This window comes from Perca fluviatilis, chromosome 11, assembly GCF_010015445.1.
Source record: "Perca fluviatilis chromosome 11, GENO_Pfluv_1.0, whole genome shotgun sequence".
In the NCBI taxonomy this organism is placed as follows: domain Eukaryota; kingdom Metazoa; phylum Chordata; class Actinopteri; order Perciformes; family Percidae; genus Perca; species Perca fluviatilis.
In genome coordinates this window covers 27,261,526-27,283,640 of record NC_053122.1, presented here as the reverse complement: position 1 = coordinate 27,283,640, position 22,115 = coordinate 27,261,526, and the positions used below count along the sequence as shown (strand labels likewise).

The 22,115-nt window shown below is 39.7% G+C and overlaps 1 protein-coding gene across 4 annotated transcripts; it reads right to left on the bottom strand.

The window, feature by feature from the left end:
- Nucleotides 1-2,310: 2,310 nt before the first annotated feature.
- On the bottom strand, nucleotides 2,311-21,981 carry LOC120567815 (cyclic AMP-responsive element-binding protein 3-like protein 3-A). 4 transcript variants are annotated; one of them, XM_039814863.1, is made up of 11 exons: nucleotides 21,844-21,981; nucleotides 20,860-20,954; nucleotides 8,938-9,036; nucleotides 8,302-8,575; nucleotides 7,060-7,190; nucleotides 6,635-6,745; nucleotides 6,268-6,374; nucleotides 4,382-4,450; nucleotides 3,348-3,432; nucleotides 2,726-2,819; nucleotides 2,311-2,632 (listed from the first exon to the last, which is right to left on the bottom strand). In XM_039814863.1, the coding sequence occupies exons 3-11, from the start codon at nucleotides 9,022-9,024 to the stop codon at nucleotides 2,436-2,438; spliced, it is 1,155 nt and encodes a 384-aa protein (XP_039670797.1). In that variant the 5' UTR covers nucleotides 9,025-9,036; nucleotides 20,860-20,954; nucleotides 21,844-21,981; the 3' UTR covers nucleotides 2,311-2,435. The 4 variants fall into 4 exon arrangements, with proteins under 4 accessions (XP_039670797.1, XP_039670795.1, XP_039670798.1 ...); XM_039814861.1 differs by lacking the exons at nucleotides 20,860-20,954; nucleotides 21,844-21,981 and adding an exon at nucleotides 11,265-11,429; XM_039814864.1 differs by lacking the exons at nucleotides 20,860-20,954; nucleotides 21,844-21,981 and adding an exon at nucleotides 11,265-11,429 and having other exon boundaries at nucleotides 7,096-7,190.
- Nucleotides 21,982-22,115: the final 134 nt, after the last annotated feature.

Sequence of the window (22,115 nt, the reverse complement as noted above, 5' to 3'; positions counted from 1 at the left end):
TACATAAAGCTGTCAGATGAATGCAGTGGAGTAAAAAGTACAATATTTCTCTCTGAAATGTAGTAGAGTAGAAGTAGAAAGTGACATGAAAAGAAAAGACTCAAATAAAGTACAAGTACCTCAAAATTGTACTTAAGTACAGTACTTGAGTAAATGTACTTAGTTACATTCCACCACTGGAAATCCAGACGTGGGCAAACTGTTAAATATTAAATATCTTAAATATCCAGAATCTAGTCAGTAAATGTTTGACCAAACCATCCACACACAGTTGTACACTAGTTAAATGGAAAAACCTTGATTTATGCAAGATATATTGTATGGCTTTCTCATTTTTTTTCAAAGTGCCCCAGCTCATGATTGCAGAATTTAATATTGTTCTCCTTCTCTGCTTCAAATTCCAATAAATCACAAATGGGCAAACTAAGCTTGCAAGAATATCTGAATTAATGATCTTTTTCTCCTGACCTGTTTCTCCCTGCAGGTAGCAGCGTTTGATATTCTCATATTCAGAGTTACCTACATCTATTAATATACCTTTTTATCACTCCGCCCTGATGCACTGCAAGAAGTCTGATTAATAATTCATTTCTGACTCCCTGTGTGGAGCATGTACTCGTTTCAAATTTGGGTTTGCTGAAATTATTGTTTGTTTTGTTTTTTAAATTAAATTGTAAAGTTCTGTATTAGGGACATGAACAGAGATGAGGAAGAAAACAATGTTCTGGACAGAATGTGAGAGAGAACATTATGTCAGGTGCTGCACCCGCGAACCAGAGACAAGAATAACCACTGAAGTGCTTTTAATGGATGGACTCCATGTAACAGATGGCAGTCAGTCATTATCCCTTAATTGCATTAAATAACAGCAGGTTTTGCAACATTTTTTTGACCCCCACTAGAGAAAGGCACTTTACATAGAGACATGTCCAGCCAATAATTGTATCTCAAAAAATATAATAACAACTAAGGGTGTTGCTCTAAAATTGAGATATGATATCCATTTTTTTTTTTCGGAGTGTCTATTTGCACCCGGGTACGAATAGCCTCGGCCACACAGCTGAGCTATTCACACCCTGTGACGTAACAACAAAAAAACGTTGCTCGCGTGCACCGAAATCATGGCGGACATTCATCTTATATGACCGCAGAAACTGGCATATTAGGAAAGTTTTGTCTCTAAAGTTTATAACAATTGCATTTCTAGCGGAAAATGGATACTACAGTTGCGCTTTCAGCATACAACCGTTAGTTTGTTAGTAAGTACCATAGTACCTATTTTTTATATACAGTATGGTTACCTAGCAACCGAGGCTTGAAGACACCTGGTAAAGAACTGCTAGGTGATTGGTTAGAACACTGAGGTTTGGGCTGGCAGTCGGGAGTTCGATTCCCCGATGAGGCGATCTTTTTTTTTTTTTTTTTGCAGGGTGGTAGGGGAAGACTCATGAATATGCCTGCTCTGGTTGGGTCGGTTAGGTTTAGGCAAGAGCAGTGGGATTGGTTAGGTTAGGGTAAGAATGTCAAGGCGATAATATTCCAAAAAGGTGTAATACATGAGTAGTATGGATAACTCTGTGTGTAAATATATGCCAAGGTACTGTAAATGCACAGGGGTGCAAATAGCATACATTGATATTTGTACCAGACGGGGTATTAATAGAACACATTGCTGTGTACCGGTGGGTACGAATAGCATTCATTTCTAATTGCACCAGGGTACGAATAGCATACACTGCTAATTGTACCAGGGGTGCAAATAGCCTCACCCATTTTTTTTTTAACCCCAAGCCCACTTTCCCATATTGACAGCTGGCATTAAGCGGAGCTTATTATGACGTTTGCATTGAAGTGATAAGTCATCCAGCAGCTTTTGCTCAAAGTAATTTATTCCTTGTGGCCAAATCATTTTTGTTTTTCACACATTGCCTCATTATTACACGGCATTACTCTAAAAAAAACAAATCCTTTCAGGGGCTTCCAAAACTCACTGGAGTAAACATTTTAATTATCTCGTGCTTTGCCAGCATTGCACTGAAGGGTTACAAAAAAATGCAAATCATTTTGGAGAAACATTTTTAACATATACGTTAAAAGTAAACAATAAAATACAGCAGTGAATATACATTTGTGTTGTTTAACAGATCCTACATGTCTACTATCTTGCAGTAGTATATGTATAATACGGCGGGCCCACAAAAAAGGGGGGGGGGGGGGGGGTACCAAAACAAACAAAAAAAAATTTATAAAAACCCCCCACCAAAATTTATTTTAAAAATTTTTTTTTTTTTTTCAAATTTTTTTTTTTTTTTTTGAGCTGATGGCAAACACAACATAACACCTCACTCAGTCTCTGCAGTAAGAAATAGATGCTGAAACGCAATCAAACTGCTCATTTAGATGCCGCGCCTGCAAGCAAGTCTGCTTTTCTTTAACTACGTCTTTCCTCCTGGGGGTCCCGAGGAGATCAGTGATTGTCCCGGTGCTTGTGGTGGTGAGACGATTGGAAATCTACCGCAGGGAGATCCGCCCATCAGCTTGCACAGGGCCTCAAAGCCCCTGGATACGGAGAAGAGAGGAAGAGGAGCGACGTCTCGCCCTTCATCCATCGACTGCAGGGTGCGGGACGGCACTGGGGGGGCAGAGACGTGGTGGAGAGGAGTGAGTGTGCGTTTGTGTGTGTTATAGAGAGTGAAAGTGCGAGTGTTTGTGTATGTCTACACACCTTTGGTCTGGGTGTACTCTTCCTGGCTGGGTTGGCTGTAGGGGTCTGGCTGAAGATTTGAGGATATGAGCAGGGAGAAGGAGAGCAGCAAAACCTGGACATGAATAAAAAAAAAAAAACAGGCCACGGAGGACAGAGGGAAAGGACAGAAATCACAGGGGAAGAAGGAATTGAGTTATTAGGCATAACCTACATACAATTTGGCACAAAAGATGAGCGCAGGTGCTAACATTCTCCATTTAATCTAAAAGGTAATAATTTCCGTAGTGGAGCACAGGCAGTGGTTGAGGCAAGGCAAGGCAGCTTCACCTGGTAGCCCATTTCAGCAACAAGCCCATTCAAAGTGCTTTACATAAAACATTAAAAAGCAGTTAAAAACAATTGTTTGAGAAACATCGTTGACAAACATTTGTTAAAGAAAATATATAGAAACAGCTAAAATAGAATAAGACAGGTATTAAATACACAAATAAAAGTTGGTTTAATGATGCGCTCAGGTTAGGCACTGTAGTGTCTATTACATATCAATACCTTTATCTATTATTTAGTTGTTGCAGATGATGCTCTCTAAGCAAATTCCCAATCGTGTAAATCAATGTAATGTTGTGTTGTAATATCTCACCAGGATGCAGGTCCCTCTCTGTGCTGTTTTGCTGGAGCTGTTAGGAAGGAGAGCCTGTAGCCGGCTTAGCTGCTCCAGCAGATCACTGCAATACAAATACAGACAGGAGGATGAAAGAGACTGTGTAAAATGTTCACACAAGGGGCCCAAGTTCCTTGAAATATAGGCCTAATGATTTCAGCGTCTTTGATCACTGGCAACTAAAAGGCACCACTTCACAGGATACTTTGTAGGGTTTATTTCCTGTGTTGTGAGATCGTGCCTACAATGGAGTCTCTCACAGGAATTGCGACGATTGAAAGAGGGTGCTGAGCTGCATTTGTGGAACTGTTTTTTTAAGCAGCAGTTGGCTCAAGTGCGTTACCGACCATTCGCTAAACCCCTCCCCTCTAACAGTGATTATCCAATCATAACTTAGCCACTGTAACTGGGGATGGCTGTGATTAGAAAATGTGGTTTTCAACCAAACCAAACACCATATATTTAAACTAATACATAATATATACAATATATAATATCATGGCCAGGATTGCTGTTATTGATACTTTTTTTTAATTTAAAAGTCAGCAATGACATATTTCTCCTTCTTATGATATATATATATATATATATATATATATATATATATATATATATATATAGATATATGAAGAGCATATATAATACCTGTTTTACAGGGTCTTTATTTTAATGCAAGTCAGCTGGAAACTGCGTTACTAACCAAGCCATGGCGCTAACGTTAGCTTAATTAATAAGCTACAGCTGATAAAATCTGTCAGTGTTATCATTTCAGATGGCAGAATATTGGTTTAAGTCATATTAAACAAAAAATGATTATGACAGCAGTCAGTGATTACAGCCTTCTAGCCTTTTCTCTGTTCTACATCACTGCTGATTGTCAGCAGTATTGTGATGGGCATATTCCAATGTCATTTTTATGAAAAGAAAAACCACATTGAAAGTTAAAAAAAAGAGCACTCAGTAAAGAAAACAACCATTAGTTGCAACCCTTGTTGGCTGATTTGAGGACTCACTTGTTGGTCTCCTCCAACTGCTGGACCCTTCCCTGCAGCTTGAGGTTGTGAGCACGGCATGCAGACACCCTGAAAGAGACAGAAGAGAAAGAGAGGGGAAATATAGATAACATGAGGAAAGAAGGGTATCATATAATACCGTGTTATGATGTTGTATTGTCTCCCCTTTGTTTCTTTCTTTGCCAATATCCATCTGAGTGTTATCTCGCACCCCATATCCAGTCTAGAAGACTCCACTATTCTGAGATGAATCACTGGTGGCAAATTTTAGAGTCCAGTGGTACAATCATCTAAAGCTCAGCATGAGTAAGATCAAGCAGTCCTACAAATAACGGGAGGGGACCCTCATAATCAAACCTGGACTGGTCTGACACACTGAGTCATGTGGGGATATTGCAGCATTGCCCATTTTTTTTTTTAAGCCTTTCAACATATGAATCAAACTACAAGCTTTACCACTCTGCAATGTTTGCGGAGGTGTGATGGGGAGGAAGAGCCAACATAGGGGAGGCAGGCAGGATTAACAAATTTGGTGACAAAGGCTGGCTGTGTGATAGGGCTCATTTTGCACAGCCTGGAGGCAGATGAAGAGGCGGAGGACTAAACTGAGCTCCATCTTGGCAAAACCTCCTGCCCCTCTACTGTGAGATGTTGCATCTACACAGCATCTTCAGCTTCCGCCTAATGTCCGCTCCAGCTGCAGCACAGAGCGGTTCAGCTGCTAGTTTGGGCTGCTGGCTATCACGCTATACTGTGTTTCTGTCCTAGCCCAGATCAGACTAAGACACAGCTGCACTGTTTATGTACAATTTTCTGATTGTGCTGGAAACTCTTTACATTCTTTATTCATTATATGTCCGTCCTTAGCTACCTATTTCATAATTTTCTTTTCAAATATGTTTGCTACACTAGACATGACTCGCCTTATATTAGTCCATATGTATATGGCAGTCATGGATTGTAACTAAGTACATTTACTCAAGTACTGTACTTAAGTACAAATTTAAGGTACTTTACTTGATTCTTTTCTTTTCCTGCCACTTTCTACTTCTACTCTGCTACATTTCAGAGAGAAATATTGTACTTTTTACTCCACTACATTTATCTGACAGTTTTAGTTTCTAGTTACTTTACAAATTAGGTTTTTGCACATAAAACACATTAGTTTATAAAAAAGAGATGTTTTATCATAAACTAAACTACCCAACAACATACAGGCTACAGGTACAGCTGAAATGATTAACCGATTACACTTTTAGTTGATTAACAGAACTGTTTTGATCGTTTCCAGTCTCTAAAATGAGGATTTTTCCTTTTAAATTTTATTTTAAATAGTATTTTCACAGTGTGGTATTAGTACTTTTACTTAGGTAAAGGATCTGAATACTTCTTCCACCACTGTTACTGTATATGGTCACAATCTACAATATGTTTTGTTTAGAATCAGGATAATTGCAATTGCGGGAGATTGAGACTGTTGATTGAAAATGTTAATTATCAAAAATATCAGTGAATAGTTGAAGGAAAAAATCTGCAGGGTACTTTTGGTCCTTTTCGCCACTCAGCTCTTTGTCTTTTTATTCTAAACAAACCACCTCTGTTGTACTGTGTTTCTGTAAGGAAAACACTCGATGAACACTGGGTATCAGCAAAAGTTAAAGCTTCCTTGAAGTCTGCTTCCTCAACAATGATAAAAAAAATTGTAAATTGGACATTTTCTTTAAAAATGTTCCCTTCCTAATCAAGTGTATGAAAACTGGTTCATTGGAGAGTGCTTCAGTTCAGAGCACAACAAATGACTAGAAATACAAGTTTCATTTTCTAGGCCAGTGTATGCAGAGATAATATCGTGTTGAATGAGGATGCGGAGTGCAGTCGGCTCCTACCTTCCCTCCAGATTTTCAACATATTCCCTCTTCTTCTTCCGACTTTCTTGAGCTGAGCGCTTGTTGCGGATTTTCCGCTGGATCTTCTTCAGAACCCTCTCTTCAAACTTGTCAGGGTGATGAAACACATGGGAGGATAGGGACAAGAGAGAATCAAGAAGAAAGGGGTATAAGAGAGGAAACTAGGTTGGAGGGGTGGGGGAGGGGGGCTGCAACTGGCAGAGGTTGTGTAACTTGGGATACAGATTCAGATTTTGATGCATGTGTGTGCCAGAGAGAGGAGGTGTGTGTGTGTGTGTGTGTGTGTGTGTGTGTGTGTGTGTGTGTGTGTGTGTGTGTGTGTGTGTGTGCGTGCGTGTGTGTATACCTTGGACAGGGGCAGTTTGCTGGGTAAGTTCACCCCTTCTTTAGCCAGAAGCTTCTTCTCATCCTCATTAAGAACAAGCTCTTGCAAGGAATGCTGGGGGAATCGCTGCGCCTGCGAACCAGATGGACAGAATATTCCAGTGACCCTCCGTGCAGTTTACCAAGAAGCGGCACTGGAGTGGAGCAGTTCATAAAATTCTGTTAATTTTGTGCAAAGTGTTCTCTATTGCTCTCAGAGTGGGACAGGTCATGACAAAAATGTGTCTGGGCAAATTATTCAGAGAAGCAATGGACCATACAGTTAGCTCATATTTCATTTATTTAGAGGACTGAGACTGAAATATTTTTTATTTAATGTCCCCATTGGTAAGAAAGTTGAACAAGTCTCATTCTTTTAGCAGAAATATTCAACTCTTCTCTCCTCACTGTCTGTCCCGGACTGGAAAGCAGCAGGTCTTTCACCGTGAGAGCCTGACTGGACGACAGAGGGGAGGTTTGGCTCGTAGTGAGGTAGTGTGCAATGCCCAACTGCTCCTGGAGGTCATCGGACTCCCAGCCTGCAGATCGATCAAAAACAGCAGGTGATGATTCACAAAATTGCCCCCAATACCATTTATACAAAAAAAATGCTTATGTCTTGGAATAGACCTCTGTGACTATAGCATCCTGCTGTTCTTTACAAAACACTTTACAAAATATGTCATAGCCCACTTTTTCTGTGTTTGATATCTTTGTGTTGTTGCAGATGTGGTTTGCTTAGTCAATGTTAAAGTATGTTAGCACCGAGAGTTCAATAATCAACGATGTGAAAGGGACCGTTAACTGTCAAGATGCTCAGTTAAAGCACAAATGGATAGATCTCACATGAAGTCTTCGATTTACTGTATACCTGACAGTCCAGTGTCCTGGTTCACCTTGTTCTTCTAGTTTTTGTGCATCTTAAAGGCTCTGACGCACCAACCCCGACGGCCGACCGTCGGCAGAAAAGGCAGTCGGACTGAACAGTCTCCCCGAGTTGGTCAAAAAAGTTCCTCGGAACACACCGAAGCGACGCCGACTTGAGCGTACGTTCTGCGCGTGCGCGAGACGTAATACGTCTCCATAACAGCAGACGGCGCTAATCTGTATTGTCGGTCCAAAAAATTTGGATTCGGCAGCTGATTGGACAAACGCGTCACGTGGGTCTGGCATCTCCCGAATTTCATTTCCGACCATAATGGCGGCTCGTTCGGAATACGATCTCATATTTTACAAAAATAGTTCACCGAAACGTGTTTCTGAAAACATTTTAAGCGAGAAATAGGCCATGCAGTTGCTGAATCTGTCTTCATTTCAGATCGACAAAGACAAAGATTTTTTGAGAGGTGTTCGTCAGGCTCATCCCGCTCGTCATTTCCGGTAATTGGTCATTGAGTCTGACTGCCCACAGGCCGATTCAACATGTCAAATCGGCCCAAAGGAAGGCCGACGGCTCCTCCGACTGACGACGGCATGGAACACACCGAACAGACTCCAGTCACCGACCTTCGCCAGACTGTCTGACAGCCGATAATCGGGTTGGTGTGTCAGCGCCTTAACATGACATTATGCTCACTACTGAAAACTTTTTTCCCCAGTATAAAATGCTAGTATTATACATCATACTTTTCCTTTTTACTCTTGTCTTACCTAGATCAATGGAAACGTCAGACGTCTTTACATTTGGTGGTGGCTTGTACTCTGGAGCTGGAGGCTGAGGGAAAGACTGCGTATCAAAGGCTGGAAAGGCTGTGCAGAAGGGCGGGTGAAAGCTGTCTTTGGGATCTGTCAGGGTGTCCTCGTTGATGCCGCTGTCAGTGGTGCAGGGTGACCACAGGGGGGACGCTGGAGCCGAGGAGGAAACGCTTCCACCCAGCAGGGAGTCCAGGAAGTCATCAGCAGCACTTCCCTCGGTGCTCAGGGTCTGAGGGGAAAAAGGGTATGCAAGCATTTTCCCATGACACCACCACTGCTGGATATCCCGGCTTAATAAAATAACCATATTCCCACACAAGCACAGACAAGAACGCAAACACACCAGTCATTCAATTCCTTGAGCTCATTTTCCCATGACTGTTTGTCTCATTGATGTCAGTCACAGTTTTAACCATACTGGGTAACTCATTGAAACTGAATGAGCTCCTATATATCCCATATATATATAGATCCAGCTCAATAACCCATGACCCCTGTTGAGAATCCAGATCACACTCTGCAGTCAGATTTCGATAATGAGATTTGACTCTGACTCAGGAGCGGACTGTGCAGAATGACGGCCGTACTCACGTCATGAATTGTCATAGTCCATGATTGGTTGCCGTGGCAACCGGTGGTTTCATTTGTGTTCCTGAGCAGGCGGTCAATGAGGTCCATCCCACCATGAACCTGAAACGAAGAACTACTCTGAGCGATGGGTCTGTAAGTGGAGGTGTTCCACAGTTTTTATTTTAGAGGAAATGCTGTATTGCCAGCCTTGTAGCACCCAATAATGTAATAAATTCCTGAAAAACGCTTGAAGATATAATAACATTTCAACCTGATCGACAATGTAATAAAACCCACTAATGTAATAACTTGACCAATAATGTAATAAAAAGTCCTGACTGATATAACATTGGCGCCGATAATGTAATACCTTTCAGGTGGGTCACTTTTTTTTTTTAAACTGATGATTTTGAAAAAAAAAATTCTTATCTAGCAGAGAAAAGACTTAAAAACCTGCAACGTCACCACAATGTAAAGTCTATGGGCCGAGCGTGAACTCGCGTTGCTGAACTGAATAGGCGCCGTTTTGGATCCGGTATCCAGTTATTATTATACATCTATGCTGATGAATACATGCAGCAGTGTTTCTCCTGCTGCCTGCCAGGTATCTTTTGAAAGTGCCTGCTCTTTTTCAAACAGTTTCCAATGAAGGCTTCTCGGATCTGACGCGTCAGGTTAGTAAACGCTAGACTTTATGTAGAATTTGACATTTACAACAGATGGTAAGTGGTACGTTGTTATCAGGCAAAGCGAGCGAGCGATGAAGGCAAAACAGTCGATTCAATCTCCATGAATTATACTTTTTTATCTGAGTCAACAGTGATTCTTATTGAAAAGATGTTATTACAGTATCAGTCAGGACATTTTATTACATTATTGGTCAAGTTATTACACTATTGGGTTTTATTACATTTGATCATGTTAAGTTCATTTTATTACATCAGGAAATGATTACATTAGTGAGTGCTACAAGCCTGTGTGCGCTTACTGCTTGTTTCTAAACAATATGATTCAGGTTGCTCAATCCCACACAAATCAAAATCAATACACATCTACTTTAATCTTCTTTAAAACTGTTACAGTTTTTTTCGATTGCTAAACGACAGTGGGCACAACTGGAGTCACATGTGCAAAACTCAAACTACAGTCTGCACTACCTACAGTCACCTGAGCTAAACAGTTCACATCACCTGCAAAACTCATTCAAAGCAACACAACTCTTAACACACGTCTCAAACAGTATGCACAGGCCTCACTGAGATAACACACACTGTCACTCAGAACACACTGAGGGTAAAAACACTAGCCTCAAACACCAATACAGAAATTACAAACGTTCTCATCTTTACAGTTTGAACAATTTGAGTGACTTGACACTACTCAACAGTTTATTTAAGGAAAAAATATAGATTGTATAGCATACCAATTTTTACATAAGGTAAACAAGAAGGAATGAAAATCAGCAGTTTTCTTCAATAAAGTATTTTGTCTCTAGTAATTTATGGAATTACTGGGGAAAAAAACTAAAGGTACATAACAGTACCAACGAATAGTGTGACTAATCCTGCCTCTCTCCAGCATCATGTGGCAGGTTCTCTTCATCACATTGGATGTCTGCATCATCTCTAAATACAAATGAATGTGGTGTTTCTATTGCTTTCACCTCCATTACTTTCTGAAAAACAGTAATAATGCAGTTTTACTATTGTAAAGATATTGTGTTTTTCACTTTTTTTTATAGCTGTGTACATAACCTCAGACATCTTACCTGGACATATTGGTATCTTTGCTCTTTTACCCGTTTCTCTCAAACAGTACAGTGTATGATTGTTTCATTCTTATTTGGTTTTTGTATACAAAAAAAGACTTTCTGAGCTTTCTCTGTATAAATACTGTATATGTTCACTAACTACTCTAAAACAAGACACCTGCTAAGGCTTTCAGCTAAAGTTGCAATCAGCAGTGTTTGATAGGCACCAGACTGAAATCTATTCTGTTTTGAATGTGTGGTTTACAGTGTTGACAGCAGTGTGTTAGCATTTGAACAAAGTGCTGTAAATCTACAGTGTTGTGCACGTTGTGGTTAAAGTCATGGGATAAGTGTGTAGAGTTTTGAAAACTGTGTTCAAGCAATGAAAAATGAACTAGAGTTTGGTCCACATGAACTGCTGCTGTGCAGACTGTAGTTAGAGTTTTGCACATGTGACTCCAGTTGTGCCCACTGTCGTTTAGCAATCGAAAAAAACTGTAATTTTCTTTACGCACACTCTATACACCACTGTCTGAATCATTCACTCACACACAAACCAATAGTCACACCCAGTTATCCGATTACAAATCTGTCTTACCTCGTCTGTGTTCAGAGTCATAATTCCAACATGAGAGCAGAAGCGGATGAAATTACAGTGAAACGATCCAGCAGGATTAAAAATACACAACCAGATCAATACGTTCCTCTCTGAGGCTTTGACGTTTGAGACGAACGCCTGAGTCTGTTATAAGGGAAAAAGTTGAAAGGCTATCTCACACAACTGTATTCCCCAAACCCAGCTGATCACTGTCCAATCAAGTGTTTAGCAGACAGCTGAAGGAGCCAATCAGCACAAAACAAAGACTCATTGACATATTTATTAATGTTTACAGGTAGCCTAGAGTGACCTTTGATGTCATCATGATAAGGATTTGATACCCTGGGTGGTTTCACATTCATTTCTTGTTGGGCAGGGTTGATTTAGAGTTATTATTTTTTATTGCTTTCAAAGGCACAAGCTGGATTTTAACTTCATCAGACCTTTCAGTAGAAAGCTTAAGTTTTATTTCAAGAGATTTTTGCCTGATCCATCACTCAGGGTGATACTAACTCACTAATGAGCGAAGCTCTTTTCTTCACTCATCATCTTCACTTATGCTTGAAATCAAACAGATTATTTCACGATTATTATGAATATCAATAGGTAAATATAATTATTTCCCACTCAGTTCTGGGGACTGGGAGCCCCACCATCATAAGACAGTTAACAGGAGAGGCACCAGACAAAACATGTTTATTTTTAGCAGTGCTAGCAGTGTGGCTATACGGACAGCAAAGTATATACTGTATATATATATATATATCAACAACTATTAGATGGATTTGGATACAGCTATTTATTCATAGTCCTCAGAGGATGAATCATACACTTTGGTGATCCCCTGACTTTTACAGCACCATGAGGTTGACATTAGTGGTTTTGAGTGAAATGTCTCGACAACTATTGGATGGATTGTCATGAAATTTAGTTGCAAGTGGGCATTGCTTTGTTTTAAAGGGACACGGGCAAAACAAAAAATAATAATTGGATACAACTGCCATTTCACACTTTTTAGAAAGTCTGCCAAACATTTACAAAACTCACTCTAAATTCAATTTAAGTAAGTAAACTTTTTCTTTTCTTTGTGTCTATTAAAGAGACACTCTGTGGAGTTTCCATCTATTACTAAAGTTGAACAATGACAATGTATTTTTGCTTTTCTATAGACCTCACCACAGCTTACCGTGTCTCATCTTTATAGCCATAATTAGGAGCATCTGTTTCAAAGAATACACACCATAAAGCAAAGAAATTACGTAACATGTTCTCTGAGCAGTAACACACGAGGAACATGCACACTTGTAAAGACATATCTAACTATTATCACAGTGGGGAGGGACTGTTTTAGTGGCAGAGCTATGATACTTAGAAAAAGTAGAATCTCTAGTCTGTAGTCTAGTTTTCAGAATGAATACCATCAACACAATCCTTCCATCACTCTCTCGACTTCAAAGTATTGTTACACTAGGGAACGGGACTTTGTAGACATTTGTAGATCTGGGAGCTCATTCAATCAAAGCCATTTTCTTTTCTCTTCAGATGATTTCTTCTGACATTTTTACCTTCATAAAACATCAGTAGACAGAGACATGACATATTTTCTTTTGATTTTTTAAAGTTTCTTTTTCTCTGGGTCCCCTAGATATTCAGATTCAGGCCTGCATTTTTATATGGCGCGAACCTCTGGGAGTAATTTTCTGTTTAAACTACAGCTGCATGACATAATGTGAATAAATCCAACTCTGAAGCAGCTCTGAAGGGTTATATGTCAACACTTTGTGGAGACAGACATTTATTTTACAGCTCACGTGGGCTTTCAGAGAGTCTTTGCAGTATAAGAATACAATTCAAGAATCTCTTATGTTGAAAAATAAATAAATACATAAGGTTATAATTTACCAGTAAAAGGTTCAAGGTTAGTCAAATGAATCCCCTTGGAGCCAGTGTGAGTTATGGTTTCGTTAGTCTGGATCGACGACGGTTCATTTACGGGAAGTTCTGCCGGATGTCTCTTAATTTTCGGCCAGATATCCTTCACCTTCCGCTTTCTTTGTGTAAACTTACATTAAACTGTGGGCCGTGCAACAAGGCAGGCCTGCTTGGTTCTTCTAGGCGAACGATTGTAAAGATTTACAAAGAATATGTTTACTGCATTTACTCGCTAACTGGGATGTTTTGGGACCGATTGGTGGGATTGCTATGGACGAAGTACACACATAAATGGTTGAATATAATTTGTTTTGCTCTTACCAGTGTGGCACTCACTGGTAAGAGCAAATTATATTCAAACATGTATCCAGCTAATTTAAATAGCTCAGGTTACTGTATTGTGTGAACAGTTAACTTCATTTGATATTGTATGTGACGTTTTCCTTTACGGGGTGCAAATTTTCCGACTAAACAACTTCCTTCCTCAGACCATTTTGCACAGCCACCGTCGGAGCTCAGTGCCGCCCAAGTAACTGCAAACAACCCCCTGACCGTTTTCCTCCTGAGCAGGAGTGTATGCTCCTGTTGCCAGAGCTCCTTCCACAGCGCTGAGGAGATAGGTCTGGCAATGCGAGACTATAGTTTCACTGATTCATGAAGTACCAGGCCTGATGGATCAATTTCTATTTAAACCATATGCAGTCATACTATTCTTTCAAGCCCTTGCCTGAAATGTATTTGTATTTGTGTATTTGTTGTTGTAGTTTTATCTATGACAGAGAGCCCAGTATTATCAGTGCTGTAATAAGAAGTAATTGCATGGCATCGGAGCTGTGCAATCTTTATTGTTGTTCTATCTTAGATTAAAGAGTTTCAAAGTACATGCAGATATTATCTAACCAGGACAAGCATATATCTGGATATCACTAATATGTTGCAGTTCAGTACAGATAATTGCTGTGCTATTATTGCAGATTGCTGATGATATCATACTGTAAATCCATATCATCGTGTCCATTTGGATGCATGTGACTGAGAAGAGTTACATCCACTTATGGGTATATTTAGGATTAAAGGAAAGGATAAATTCAACATTTCTTGAAGTGATTCACCAAATTACGTGAAATGTACCATGAAATCACAATCAAGCTGCTGAATTTTTCCCCAATGACTTTATTACACCAGCACATATACGTATGAGTGCAACTTGAATCCACCAAAAATGATCTTACAGTTCACACAGTGTTATTTCCTCGACAAGGAAGTATGAAATTGAAAAGTCACGTGTTGAAAATACTAGGTTGATCTGGTGGGTAAAGGAAAGTTACAGCTATGAATCCAGATAGACCTGTTTTTCACATCCATGGACAGGTAAGAAGCAGAGAATGTGCTCTAAGAATACAGCGTTATCACTCCGCCTATTGTAAAATGCATGTTGGATGGCTCTTATCTGGAGCTTAGTGATAACTCTGATGTGCATAAAAAATGATTCAGTACCTGCAGCTTGTGGGGAATTCCCTGTGTGTCACAAATAAGAGAAAGAAAAGCAATTTTGTGCTGTGTGAAGTGAAATTAGTTGCTCAAGTGTGTAGCACCGCTTAACTGGTAAACCCCTAAATTCAGTTTTAGGAAATGGAGATTAAACACACGTCAATACAACATGGTAGCAGTTCAGCACGTTTTCATCTCCCATTATTCTTTAATGTCATTTACACAAGATAACGGCCCCCCCCCCTGTGTGATAGAGCCGGGTTGGGACAAATGGGGACTCATCCGTGCTCTCCCCGTTTTTTGTTTAACAAAACGGGGAAAACATTAGAGTATGGCTGCCAAGAGGTAACATATATTTAAACAACAAAATCAATTATTAAAAACAACATAACATAATATAACAATATAGAAGAAAAAAAAATACATGCAGCCGCTTCCTGCCACAGGCCTGCCCGAGAGAGTGAACTGCTGACAGCAGGAGCCAGAAATACTCTCTCCAACTGAGAGAGATGACGTAAATGTGACGTGAGCAACGTGTCTGAAAGTTGTAAGTCTTCTGGTAGCTGTGCCAAGAGAAATCTCAATCATTCCGATGGAGAGTGTAGGTATATGTAAGGAGGTAACATGTACACACCTGGACACAGGCTAATTATTGCTAACTAAAATGCTAGTTAACATTAGTAATTAAACTTAAACAGCTAATGTAAGTCGAAACTGCCTGCGAGCTTCTCCTGTACTATACGGTAATTCCTCTACTATGCGACAGTAAGTCATTATGTTATGACACAATCGTTAGCCTATTTTTACAAAAACGTCTGCTACGGAGCCATAACGTGAGATAAAAGGTAATGGAGCCTTTTATACATGTCGTGTTTTTTTAGAAATAAACAATGGACAAAGAAAGTCTTTAAATGCTTCAGATGCAAAGTTATTCGCTATCAAAGTGACGTCAAAATGAATGGTATTCAATGGAATGCTAACGGCGGGTGAGCGTTTGGTAGCATCAAAAGGGGCCATAGAAGCTATGCGTAGCGAGCATGGATGTAATAGAACTGGATACAGTGTTCGGCGGGAAGCCCCGTACATTCCAATGAGAGTGCTCAAAAGCGCATAAAGCAAACATGGAGCTTGGATCTTCCGCATTGTTGCCCCATCATGTCACGATAGACATGCGCACTAGCAACAATTTGTTTGTGTTGTCTTAGCAACCAGTAGCAACATGCTCGTTCATGAGCTTCTCTCTTGTGTCTCTTACAAGTGGGGAATTTGCCGTTTTCATTGTCTAAAATATTCACTAACGTTAAACATTGTGTTTTCGTTGTTCCCGATCGTTTACATGCTTAGCTAAATAAACGATAGATGTATTTAGCTAGACAACCAAGGAGCTTAAATAATTATGTCGTGCTACTAGCTAGCTAGCTAGCTACTAACTAGCGCTAGCAGTTTCGTGAACAAAGCTCATCCATGGCTTCATCCTTCATCCACGTTACAAGCTTTACAGCATACAACCCTCGGATGTATCATAAGAGAGAACCAAGGCAATGTAATCACTATGCCTGTAGTAACGTTATGTAGGCATATAGCTAGCTATGTAGCTATAGATCTTAATACAGCCATGCTAGCTACCCCTGATGTTAGCAACTAGCTAGCTAGCCGATAGCCCCGTCAGTTTGGGAAACGCTAATGATGTTACATCCACGTACCTGGCTTTACAGCGTACATACATCCCTCAGATGTATCATAACTTTATAAGATAATACCATGGACGTATTAATAGAACACATGGTGAATTACAACCATTAGCTATATCCATTATTACAGCTAGCTAGCTACATGAGCTCAGGGCGCAGTCCCGTGGGTCTGCTCGCGTCCATTATGCGCGTTCATCATGCCAAATTTAATAATTCTGGATTCGCTTCTAGTGAATGTTAAAAATGTTAAAAACATGACATTTTAAACAAGGACCCTTTCAGTGTTCAGGCTGGTAAGTTGATACAAATTATCCGCTGAAATATAGAAGTTTCTTTCACCATGCAAAGTCTATGTGAAAAGTCTTTCTGGGCCATGGGGTGCAGTACCACCCCTATCCGCTAAGCCCATGGTGGCTTTTAGACATGGCGCTCTTCCTGGGGGCTTGGTAGCGGGGAGAGGCTTACCCCCTTGGGTGCAGCTCGTCAGCAGTAATCAGCACACGAGACCCCGGCAAACAAACACAGGGCCACCTAGTGGCAGGGAGGCTGGGGTCATCACATTATCCTTAACTTAAAGGACAAATCTGGCGCAAAATGAACATAGGGGTTAATAACACGTGTACCGAGTTTGACCGTTCTCTGAGATATGTTTTCATGCTAATCGAATGTGACCAGTTTTATCGCAAACCGCTAATTAGCTTATAATAATAATACATAATAATGTAAAAAGAAATTGCTATTTCTATACCACTAACAAGGCTCAAAATAGCACCACACTTCCACGGTAGCATAATGAGGGTCCCTATATGTCAACCGAAGCATTGAGAACTTTGTAAGTGTACAGACAGTTTATTAAAAATATAGTTTAGAAAGACAGTACCTTTCACATATACAGGCACCATCTTGGGAAAATAGTTGACGGACGCCGTGCAACGTGAGCTGAACTGTCACGTGGAATCTCCCATGGTCCGTTGTTTCCATGAAATTACATTTCACAAACGTACTTCCTATCAAACCATTGGGAAACCACAGACCATGGGAGATTTCAAGTGACAGTTCAGCTCACGTTGCACAGACTTGTCCTTTAAGTGTTACGTAGGTGGCTTATGACTGCAGGACTTGTGAAGAATATAAAGATACAACTGGGAATTTGTTTCAGTCCCTTAGGTTTTTGGTCAGCTCTCACATCAGCGCTTGACCTGCAGTGACCCCTTACTAATGTTAAGTCTAAATTCAAGTCAGTTTCTGCAGTGTTCCCCAGAGAAGGGATGCTAAATATACAAATATGTAGTAATTGTTATAGAAACCAATATTTAAATCATGCCCAATGTATAGTGGTGAAATATATATTAACATAGATTTGAACATCTAATCCTATAGTTTGAACAGATTTTTATTATTCAGTATTCTACGGTGGCCAACAGGGGCTAACACCCTGCAACTTAAGAAAACACATGCAAATAGACAAAACACAAGCAAATTAAGAAAACAACTTCATTAATTTGACAACACGTGCAGCATTCAGCAAACGCACTGCAAATACACACAACACAAACAAATACATAAACGCGCTGCAAATACACACAACACAACCAAATACATAAACGCGCTGCAAATAAAAAGCGATGCAAAAAGAAAAGCACACAAACCCCGAAAAAAGAAGCAATGCAAAGAGAGAGAGAGAGAGAGAGAGAGAGAGAGAGAGAGAGAGAGAGAGAGAGAGAGAGAGAGAGAGCCGGGACACATTCAACCTCAGAACGGTGTTTAACAGTGAGATCATTGACTGTAAATATTAAGTCTATGTTTGAGATGTGTTTTCTCTCGTTTGGTGGGTGTGTCTCAGCTCAGGTCACAGGTGATACTCAATCAGCAGAGACGTGTCTGTAAACTAGTGGTAATAAAACATTTAAAACTGCATCAGCGTTTAACGTTGATATTTGTTTAAGCCATATTACATGAGAGGGTTTAATTTCGAGGTCCGAAAGGCGCATCACTGAAGTGTAGGCCTCCTCAAGTGTAGCCTAATATTGTGATTATACAATAAAATAAGTGATCAATCTGTATTCATAATGTGGAGCAATTCGCTCTTGAAATACAAAAAAAACAAAACAAAAAAACAGACAGGATTTATAGTCCCTCCCTGTTTAGTAAACCAGCCAATTTACCGTAGGATTTATCAAACTGAATAAATCCAGCCCGCACATAAACACTAAACTGCTTTACTTGCTCCATCGTGTTGTAAGTAAGACATCTGCTGAAAAGGTTATTGTATTCATTAGCATGATTGCCGTACTGTTTAGTTCAATAACATCCAAAACACCAAAGTACGAAGATCGGACCAGACGCAAGCTTTTATTTTGAAAAGTCAAAGCTCGGGGATGGCACCAGCCAGGAGGGCATGAGACGAGAGCATAGACTGTATATTAATAATATATTATATTATGTTATTGATAATAATAATGTGAATTTAATATACAGTCTATGGATGGGAGGGCATGAGACGGGAGTTCTCTTTTTAGTATGCAGCCATACCCGACTCAAATAAAAAGGCAGAGTGCTCTCTCCCCATGGGGTCGAAAATCAAGCTGTTCCACTTAGCTGCTCCTGCAGCGTTTTTTTGTGTGCTTTTCTTTTTGCAGGATTTTTTATTTGCAGCACGTTTTTGTATTTGGTTGTGTTGTGTGTATTTGCAGCGCGTTTGTGTATTTGGTTGTGTTGTGTGTATTTGCAGCGCGTTTATGTATCTGGTTGTGTTGTGTGTATTTGCAGCGCGTTTGTGTATTTGGTTGTGTTGTGTGTATTTGCAGCATGTTTATGTATTTGTTTGTGTTGTGTGTATTTGCAGTGCTTTTGCTGAATGCTGCACATGTGTTGTCAAATTAATGAAGTTGTTTTCTTAATTTGCTTGTTTTTTGTCTATTTGCATGTGTTTTCTTAAGTTGCAGGGTGTTTGCCCCTGTCGGCCACCGTAGAATTGTAATCTTCTTCTTCTGTTAATTTAAATGTAGGAGCCAATGATATGCATTTCTAAAACATGTTGTGATGAGTGGAGGGGGCAGATATCAGATTCAGATTGCTCCACTTGTTTTCACTTGAAGCAGCAGTGTGACAGTCAACATCCTACAGGGGGAAGTTTCAGCTGTACAGAAAATATAGGAAAACATGAAATGTCATGCCATATAACAGGCACTATTTTTGACACAAAGTAATCGGTGCTTATCTCCTTGAGCGACTGCAGACATGTGACAACAGATTGTATTTGCACCAAGCATCACTGTTTTATTAGACCAACTCCTCTGGTGGAAACATGAGACAGTACACAGTGCTACTGCAATGAAATGACTGTGGAAATGATTGGTTTTTGTCTCTCACCAGAAACTTTAATATCTTGCCTCCCTTGTGTTTATAAAGGTTTCCCTTTCAATTTCAATTAAGTTTGTGTGTTCTAGTTGAGATATGGAGACAAAAAAGACAGTAAGACGTACTTTGTAGAAGCTACAGTAACAAATGTTTTTTTATATATAGTTAAAGATTTGTTAATGCTTTTTAGATCAGTTAAGTATTAATTGCAAATTCAGGGTTAGGTTATGAAAAATAAATTTTGCATTTCCTCATTCCATTATAATTTCAATGTCCCATTTCAGGTTCTCTCGACCATCCTGAGATTTTTTGTCCTGCTCTGCCCTCAACTGGTGAAAGACTGCTACAAAATTTTAAGACAGTAGAGCCTCTGCTTTGTCAACAGAGGGCCCATATTTTCCAAAGGGAAAGAAAAGCTGCTTACCCTTTTTATTAAAGGCAATGACAAACCCAACAGCAATGATGGTGCTCCAATTGGTAGACCTTTGTTGATATGCACCTGCCAAACTGTCATTAACACAAAGACGATGATGTGGACAGGATGTCCACTTTGCTCCAATTTTGTGACCAGTATCATAATCACCATAAGACATGCAGCAATATAAAGCACTGAAAAGTAGCTGTCTGCATTTTAACAGTTAAGAATTCACCTACAGACGAATTTTAGAGTAGAGCAGAGAAAGCTTTTCTATATTTGTATATAATTCATGAGTGCAAGTGAATATCGCCTACATTAAATATGTGCCACTTTGCCCTTGGTTTATACTTTGTAGACTGGTATAGGACTTACAACGTATTTTTTGGACATGGAATTTGGAATGATAGAAAGTCACTTGCAGAGTTCACCTGAAAAGATGAATATGTCATGGCTTGAAACCTTAAGATTTTGCCGTAGAAGTGGTAAGGATCTTTAAATAGCCAAGTGTCTCTCAATTTTCTCTTTGATTAATTTCACAAACCCAGTGAAGGAGTTGTGTATTTGGAAGGAATGGATTCCTATGGATATCTCTGTGATGTTTGCTTGAACACAAGTGAGACACGGGCAAGTGTACAGTAGGTCTATTAGATTGGTATATCCATCAGTGCCAAACAGACTGGGCAGTATGTGTTTGAACACTTACCAGTTGCTTGGCCAAGATACAAGTTCTTTCTTGTAGTTTGCTGGGTTCCTAGTGAGCATTGCCGAGTCACTGTTCTCAGCAGGTTGGTCCTAAATCTAGAAAGTGGATGAATAAATGATGCTAAAACAAACTTGGAAAGATTGACACTTTCTAAAGTTCAGCTGTATGAATATTCTCCTAAATGTACTGTTTTGATGTTTCAAATCCAATTTCACTTTTCTATTATCTAGTAAAAAATCTCAGATAGCCTAACTAAGAAAGACCTGACAGAGCAGCACAGATAAATCAAAAAGACGTGGGTGTGTACACACATCCAAGGCTGACTCAAAATAACAATATATCTATATATATAAAAATTGAAAATCAAAACTATTATAAAAGTAACAAATACTTGCCGAACCCATGCTGCCCTGCAAAGTCAAAATGCAGTTAAGCCTAATTAATTAAAACTTAGTTAACACTAGAATCTGACTAACTGACATATAAATTGCCTTAAAACATGTATAATGTATTTGAGAGAGAAAAGAACATTTATTTTGCAGTTACAAATAAAAAACATTGCTAAAGAGACCCAAATTCTTTAAGCTTATGGAGATAGCCACGGCTAATAGCCCTGATTAGCTTAAGCTACATTTAACTACTTAGCTACTTTCCCGGGTAGTTAGCTGTTTCTTGTCATTTAAATATACGAATTTTAATGAACTAGCTAACATCAATAAGAACGCAGCTTAATACATTTGTGGAAAACAAAAACGTTAAACTGGTCCTGCCCAAAGGTAACTAGCTTTACGTTAGCTAAGCAGAGTACCATTCATAGACTGTAAAACGTCTATGGTACTTGACATTAGTGAAATTCAACTTCAGCTTTTTTCTTTGCTTTTGTAGGACACCATAATTTAAAATAATAACTACTTGGACACAATTAAATTAAAATGCATGGTCAAGTTACTTTTCTTTCTTACACAAGCACAAAAATTAATCCACCTAGCAGCAGAAGCTCAGCAGTAACGTTCCAGCCATAGATATAACCATTGGATATAACGGGCGGCTGATGCTCAGGGTGTAGAGCGGGTCGTCCACTAATCGGTGGTTCGATCCCGGCTCCTCCAGTCCGCAAGTCGAAGTAGGAAGGTGTGTGTGTGTGTGTGTGTGTGTGTGTGTTTTGTGTGTGTGTGTGTGTGTTTGTGTGTGTGTGTGTGTGTGTGTGTGTGTGTGTGTGTGTGTGTGTGTGTGTGTGTGGGGGGGGGGGGGGGTGT

Bases quoted from the DNA above. Each gene is read 5' to 3' on its own strand.
- LOC120567815 (XM_039814861.1), bottom strand. From the start codon at position 11,285: ATGACTCTGAACACAGACGAG. The intron at 7,191-8,301 runs GTAAGACAAGAG...ATCGATCTGCAG, and splicing joins TGACGTTTCCATTGATCTAG to GCTGGGAGTCCGATGACCTC. The intron at 6,746-7,059 runs GTGAGGAGAGAA...TCTGGTTCGCAG, and splicing joins TTTCCAGTCCGGGACAGACA to GCGCAGCGATTCCCCCAGCA.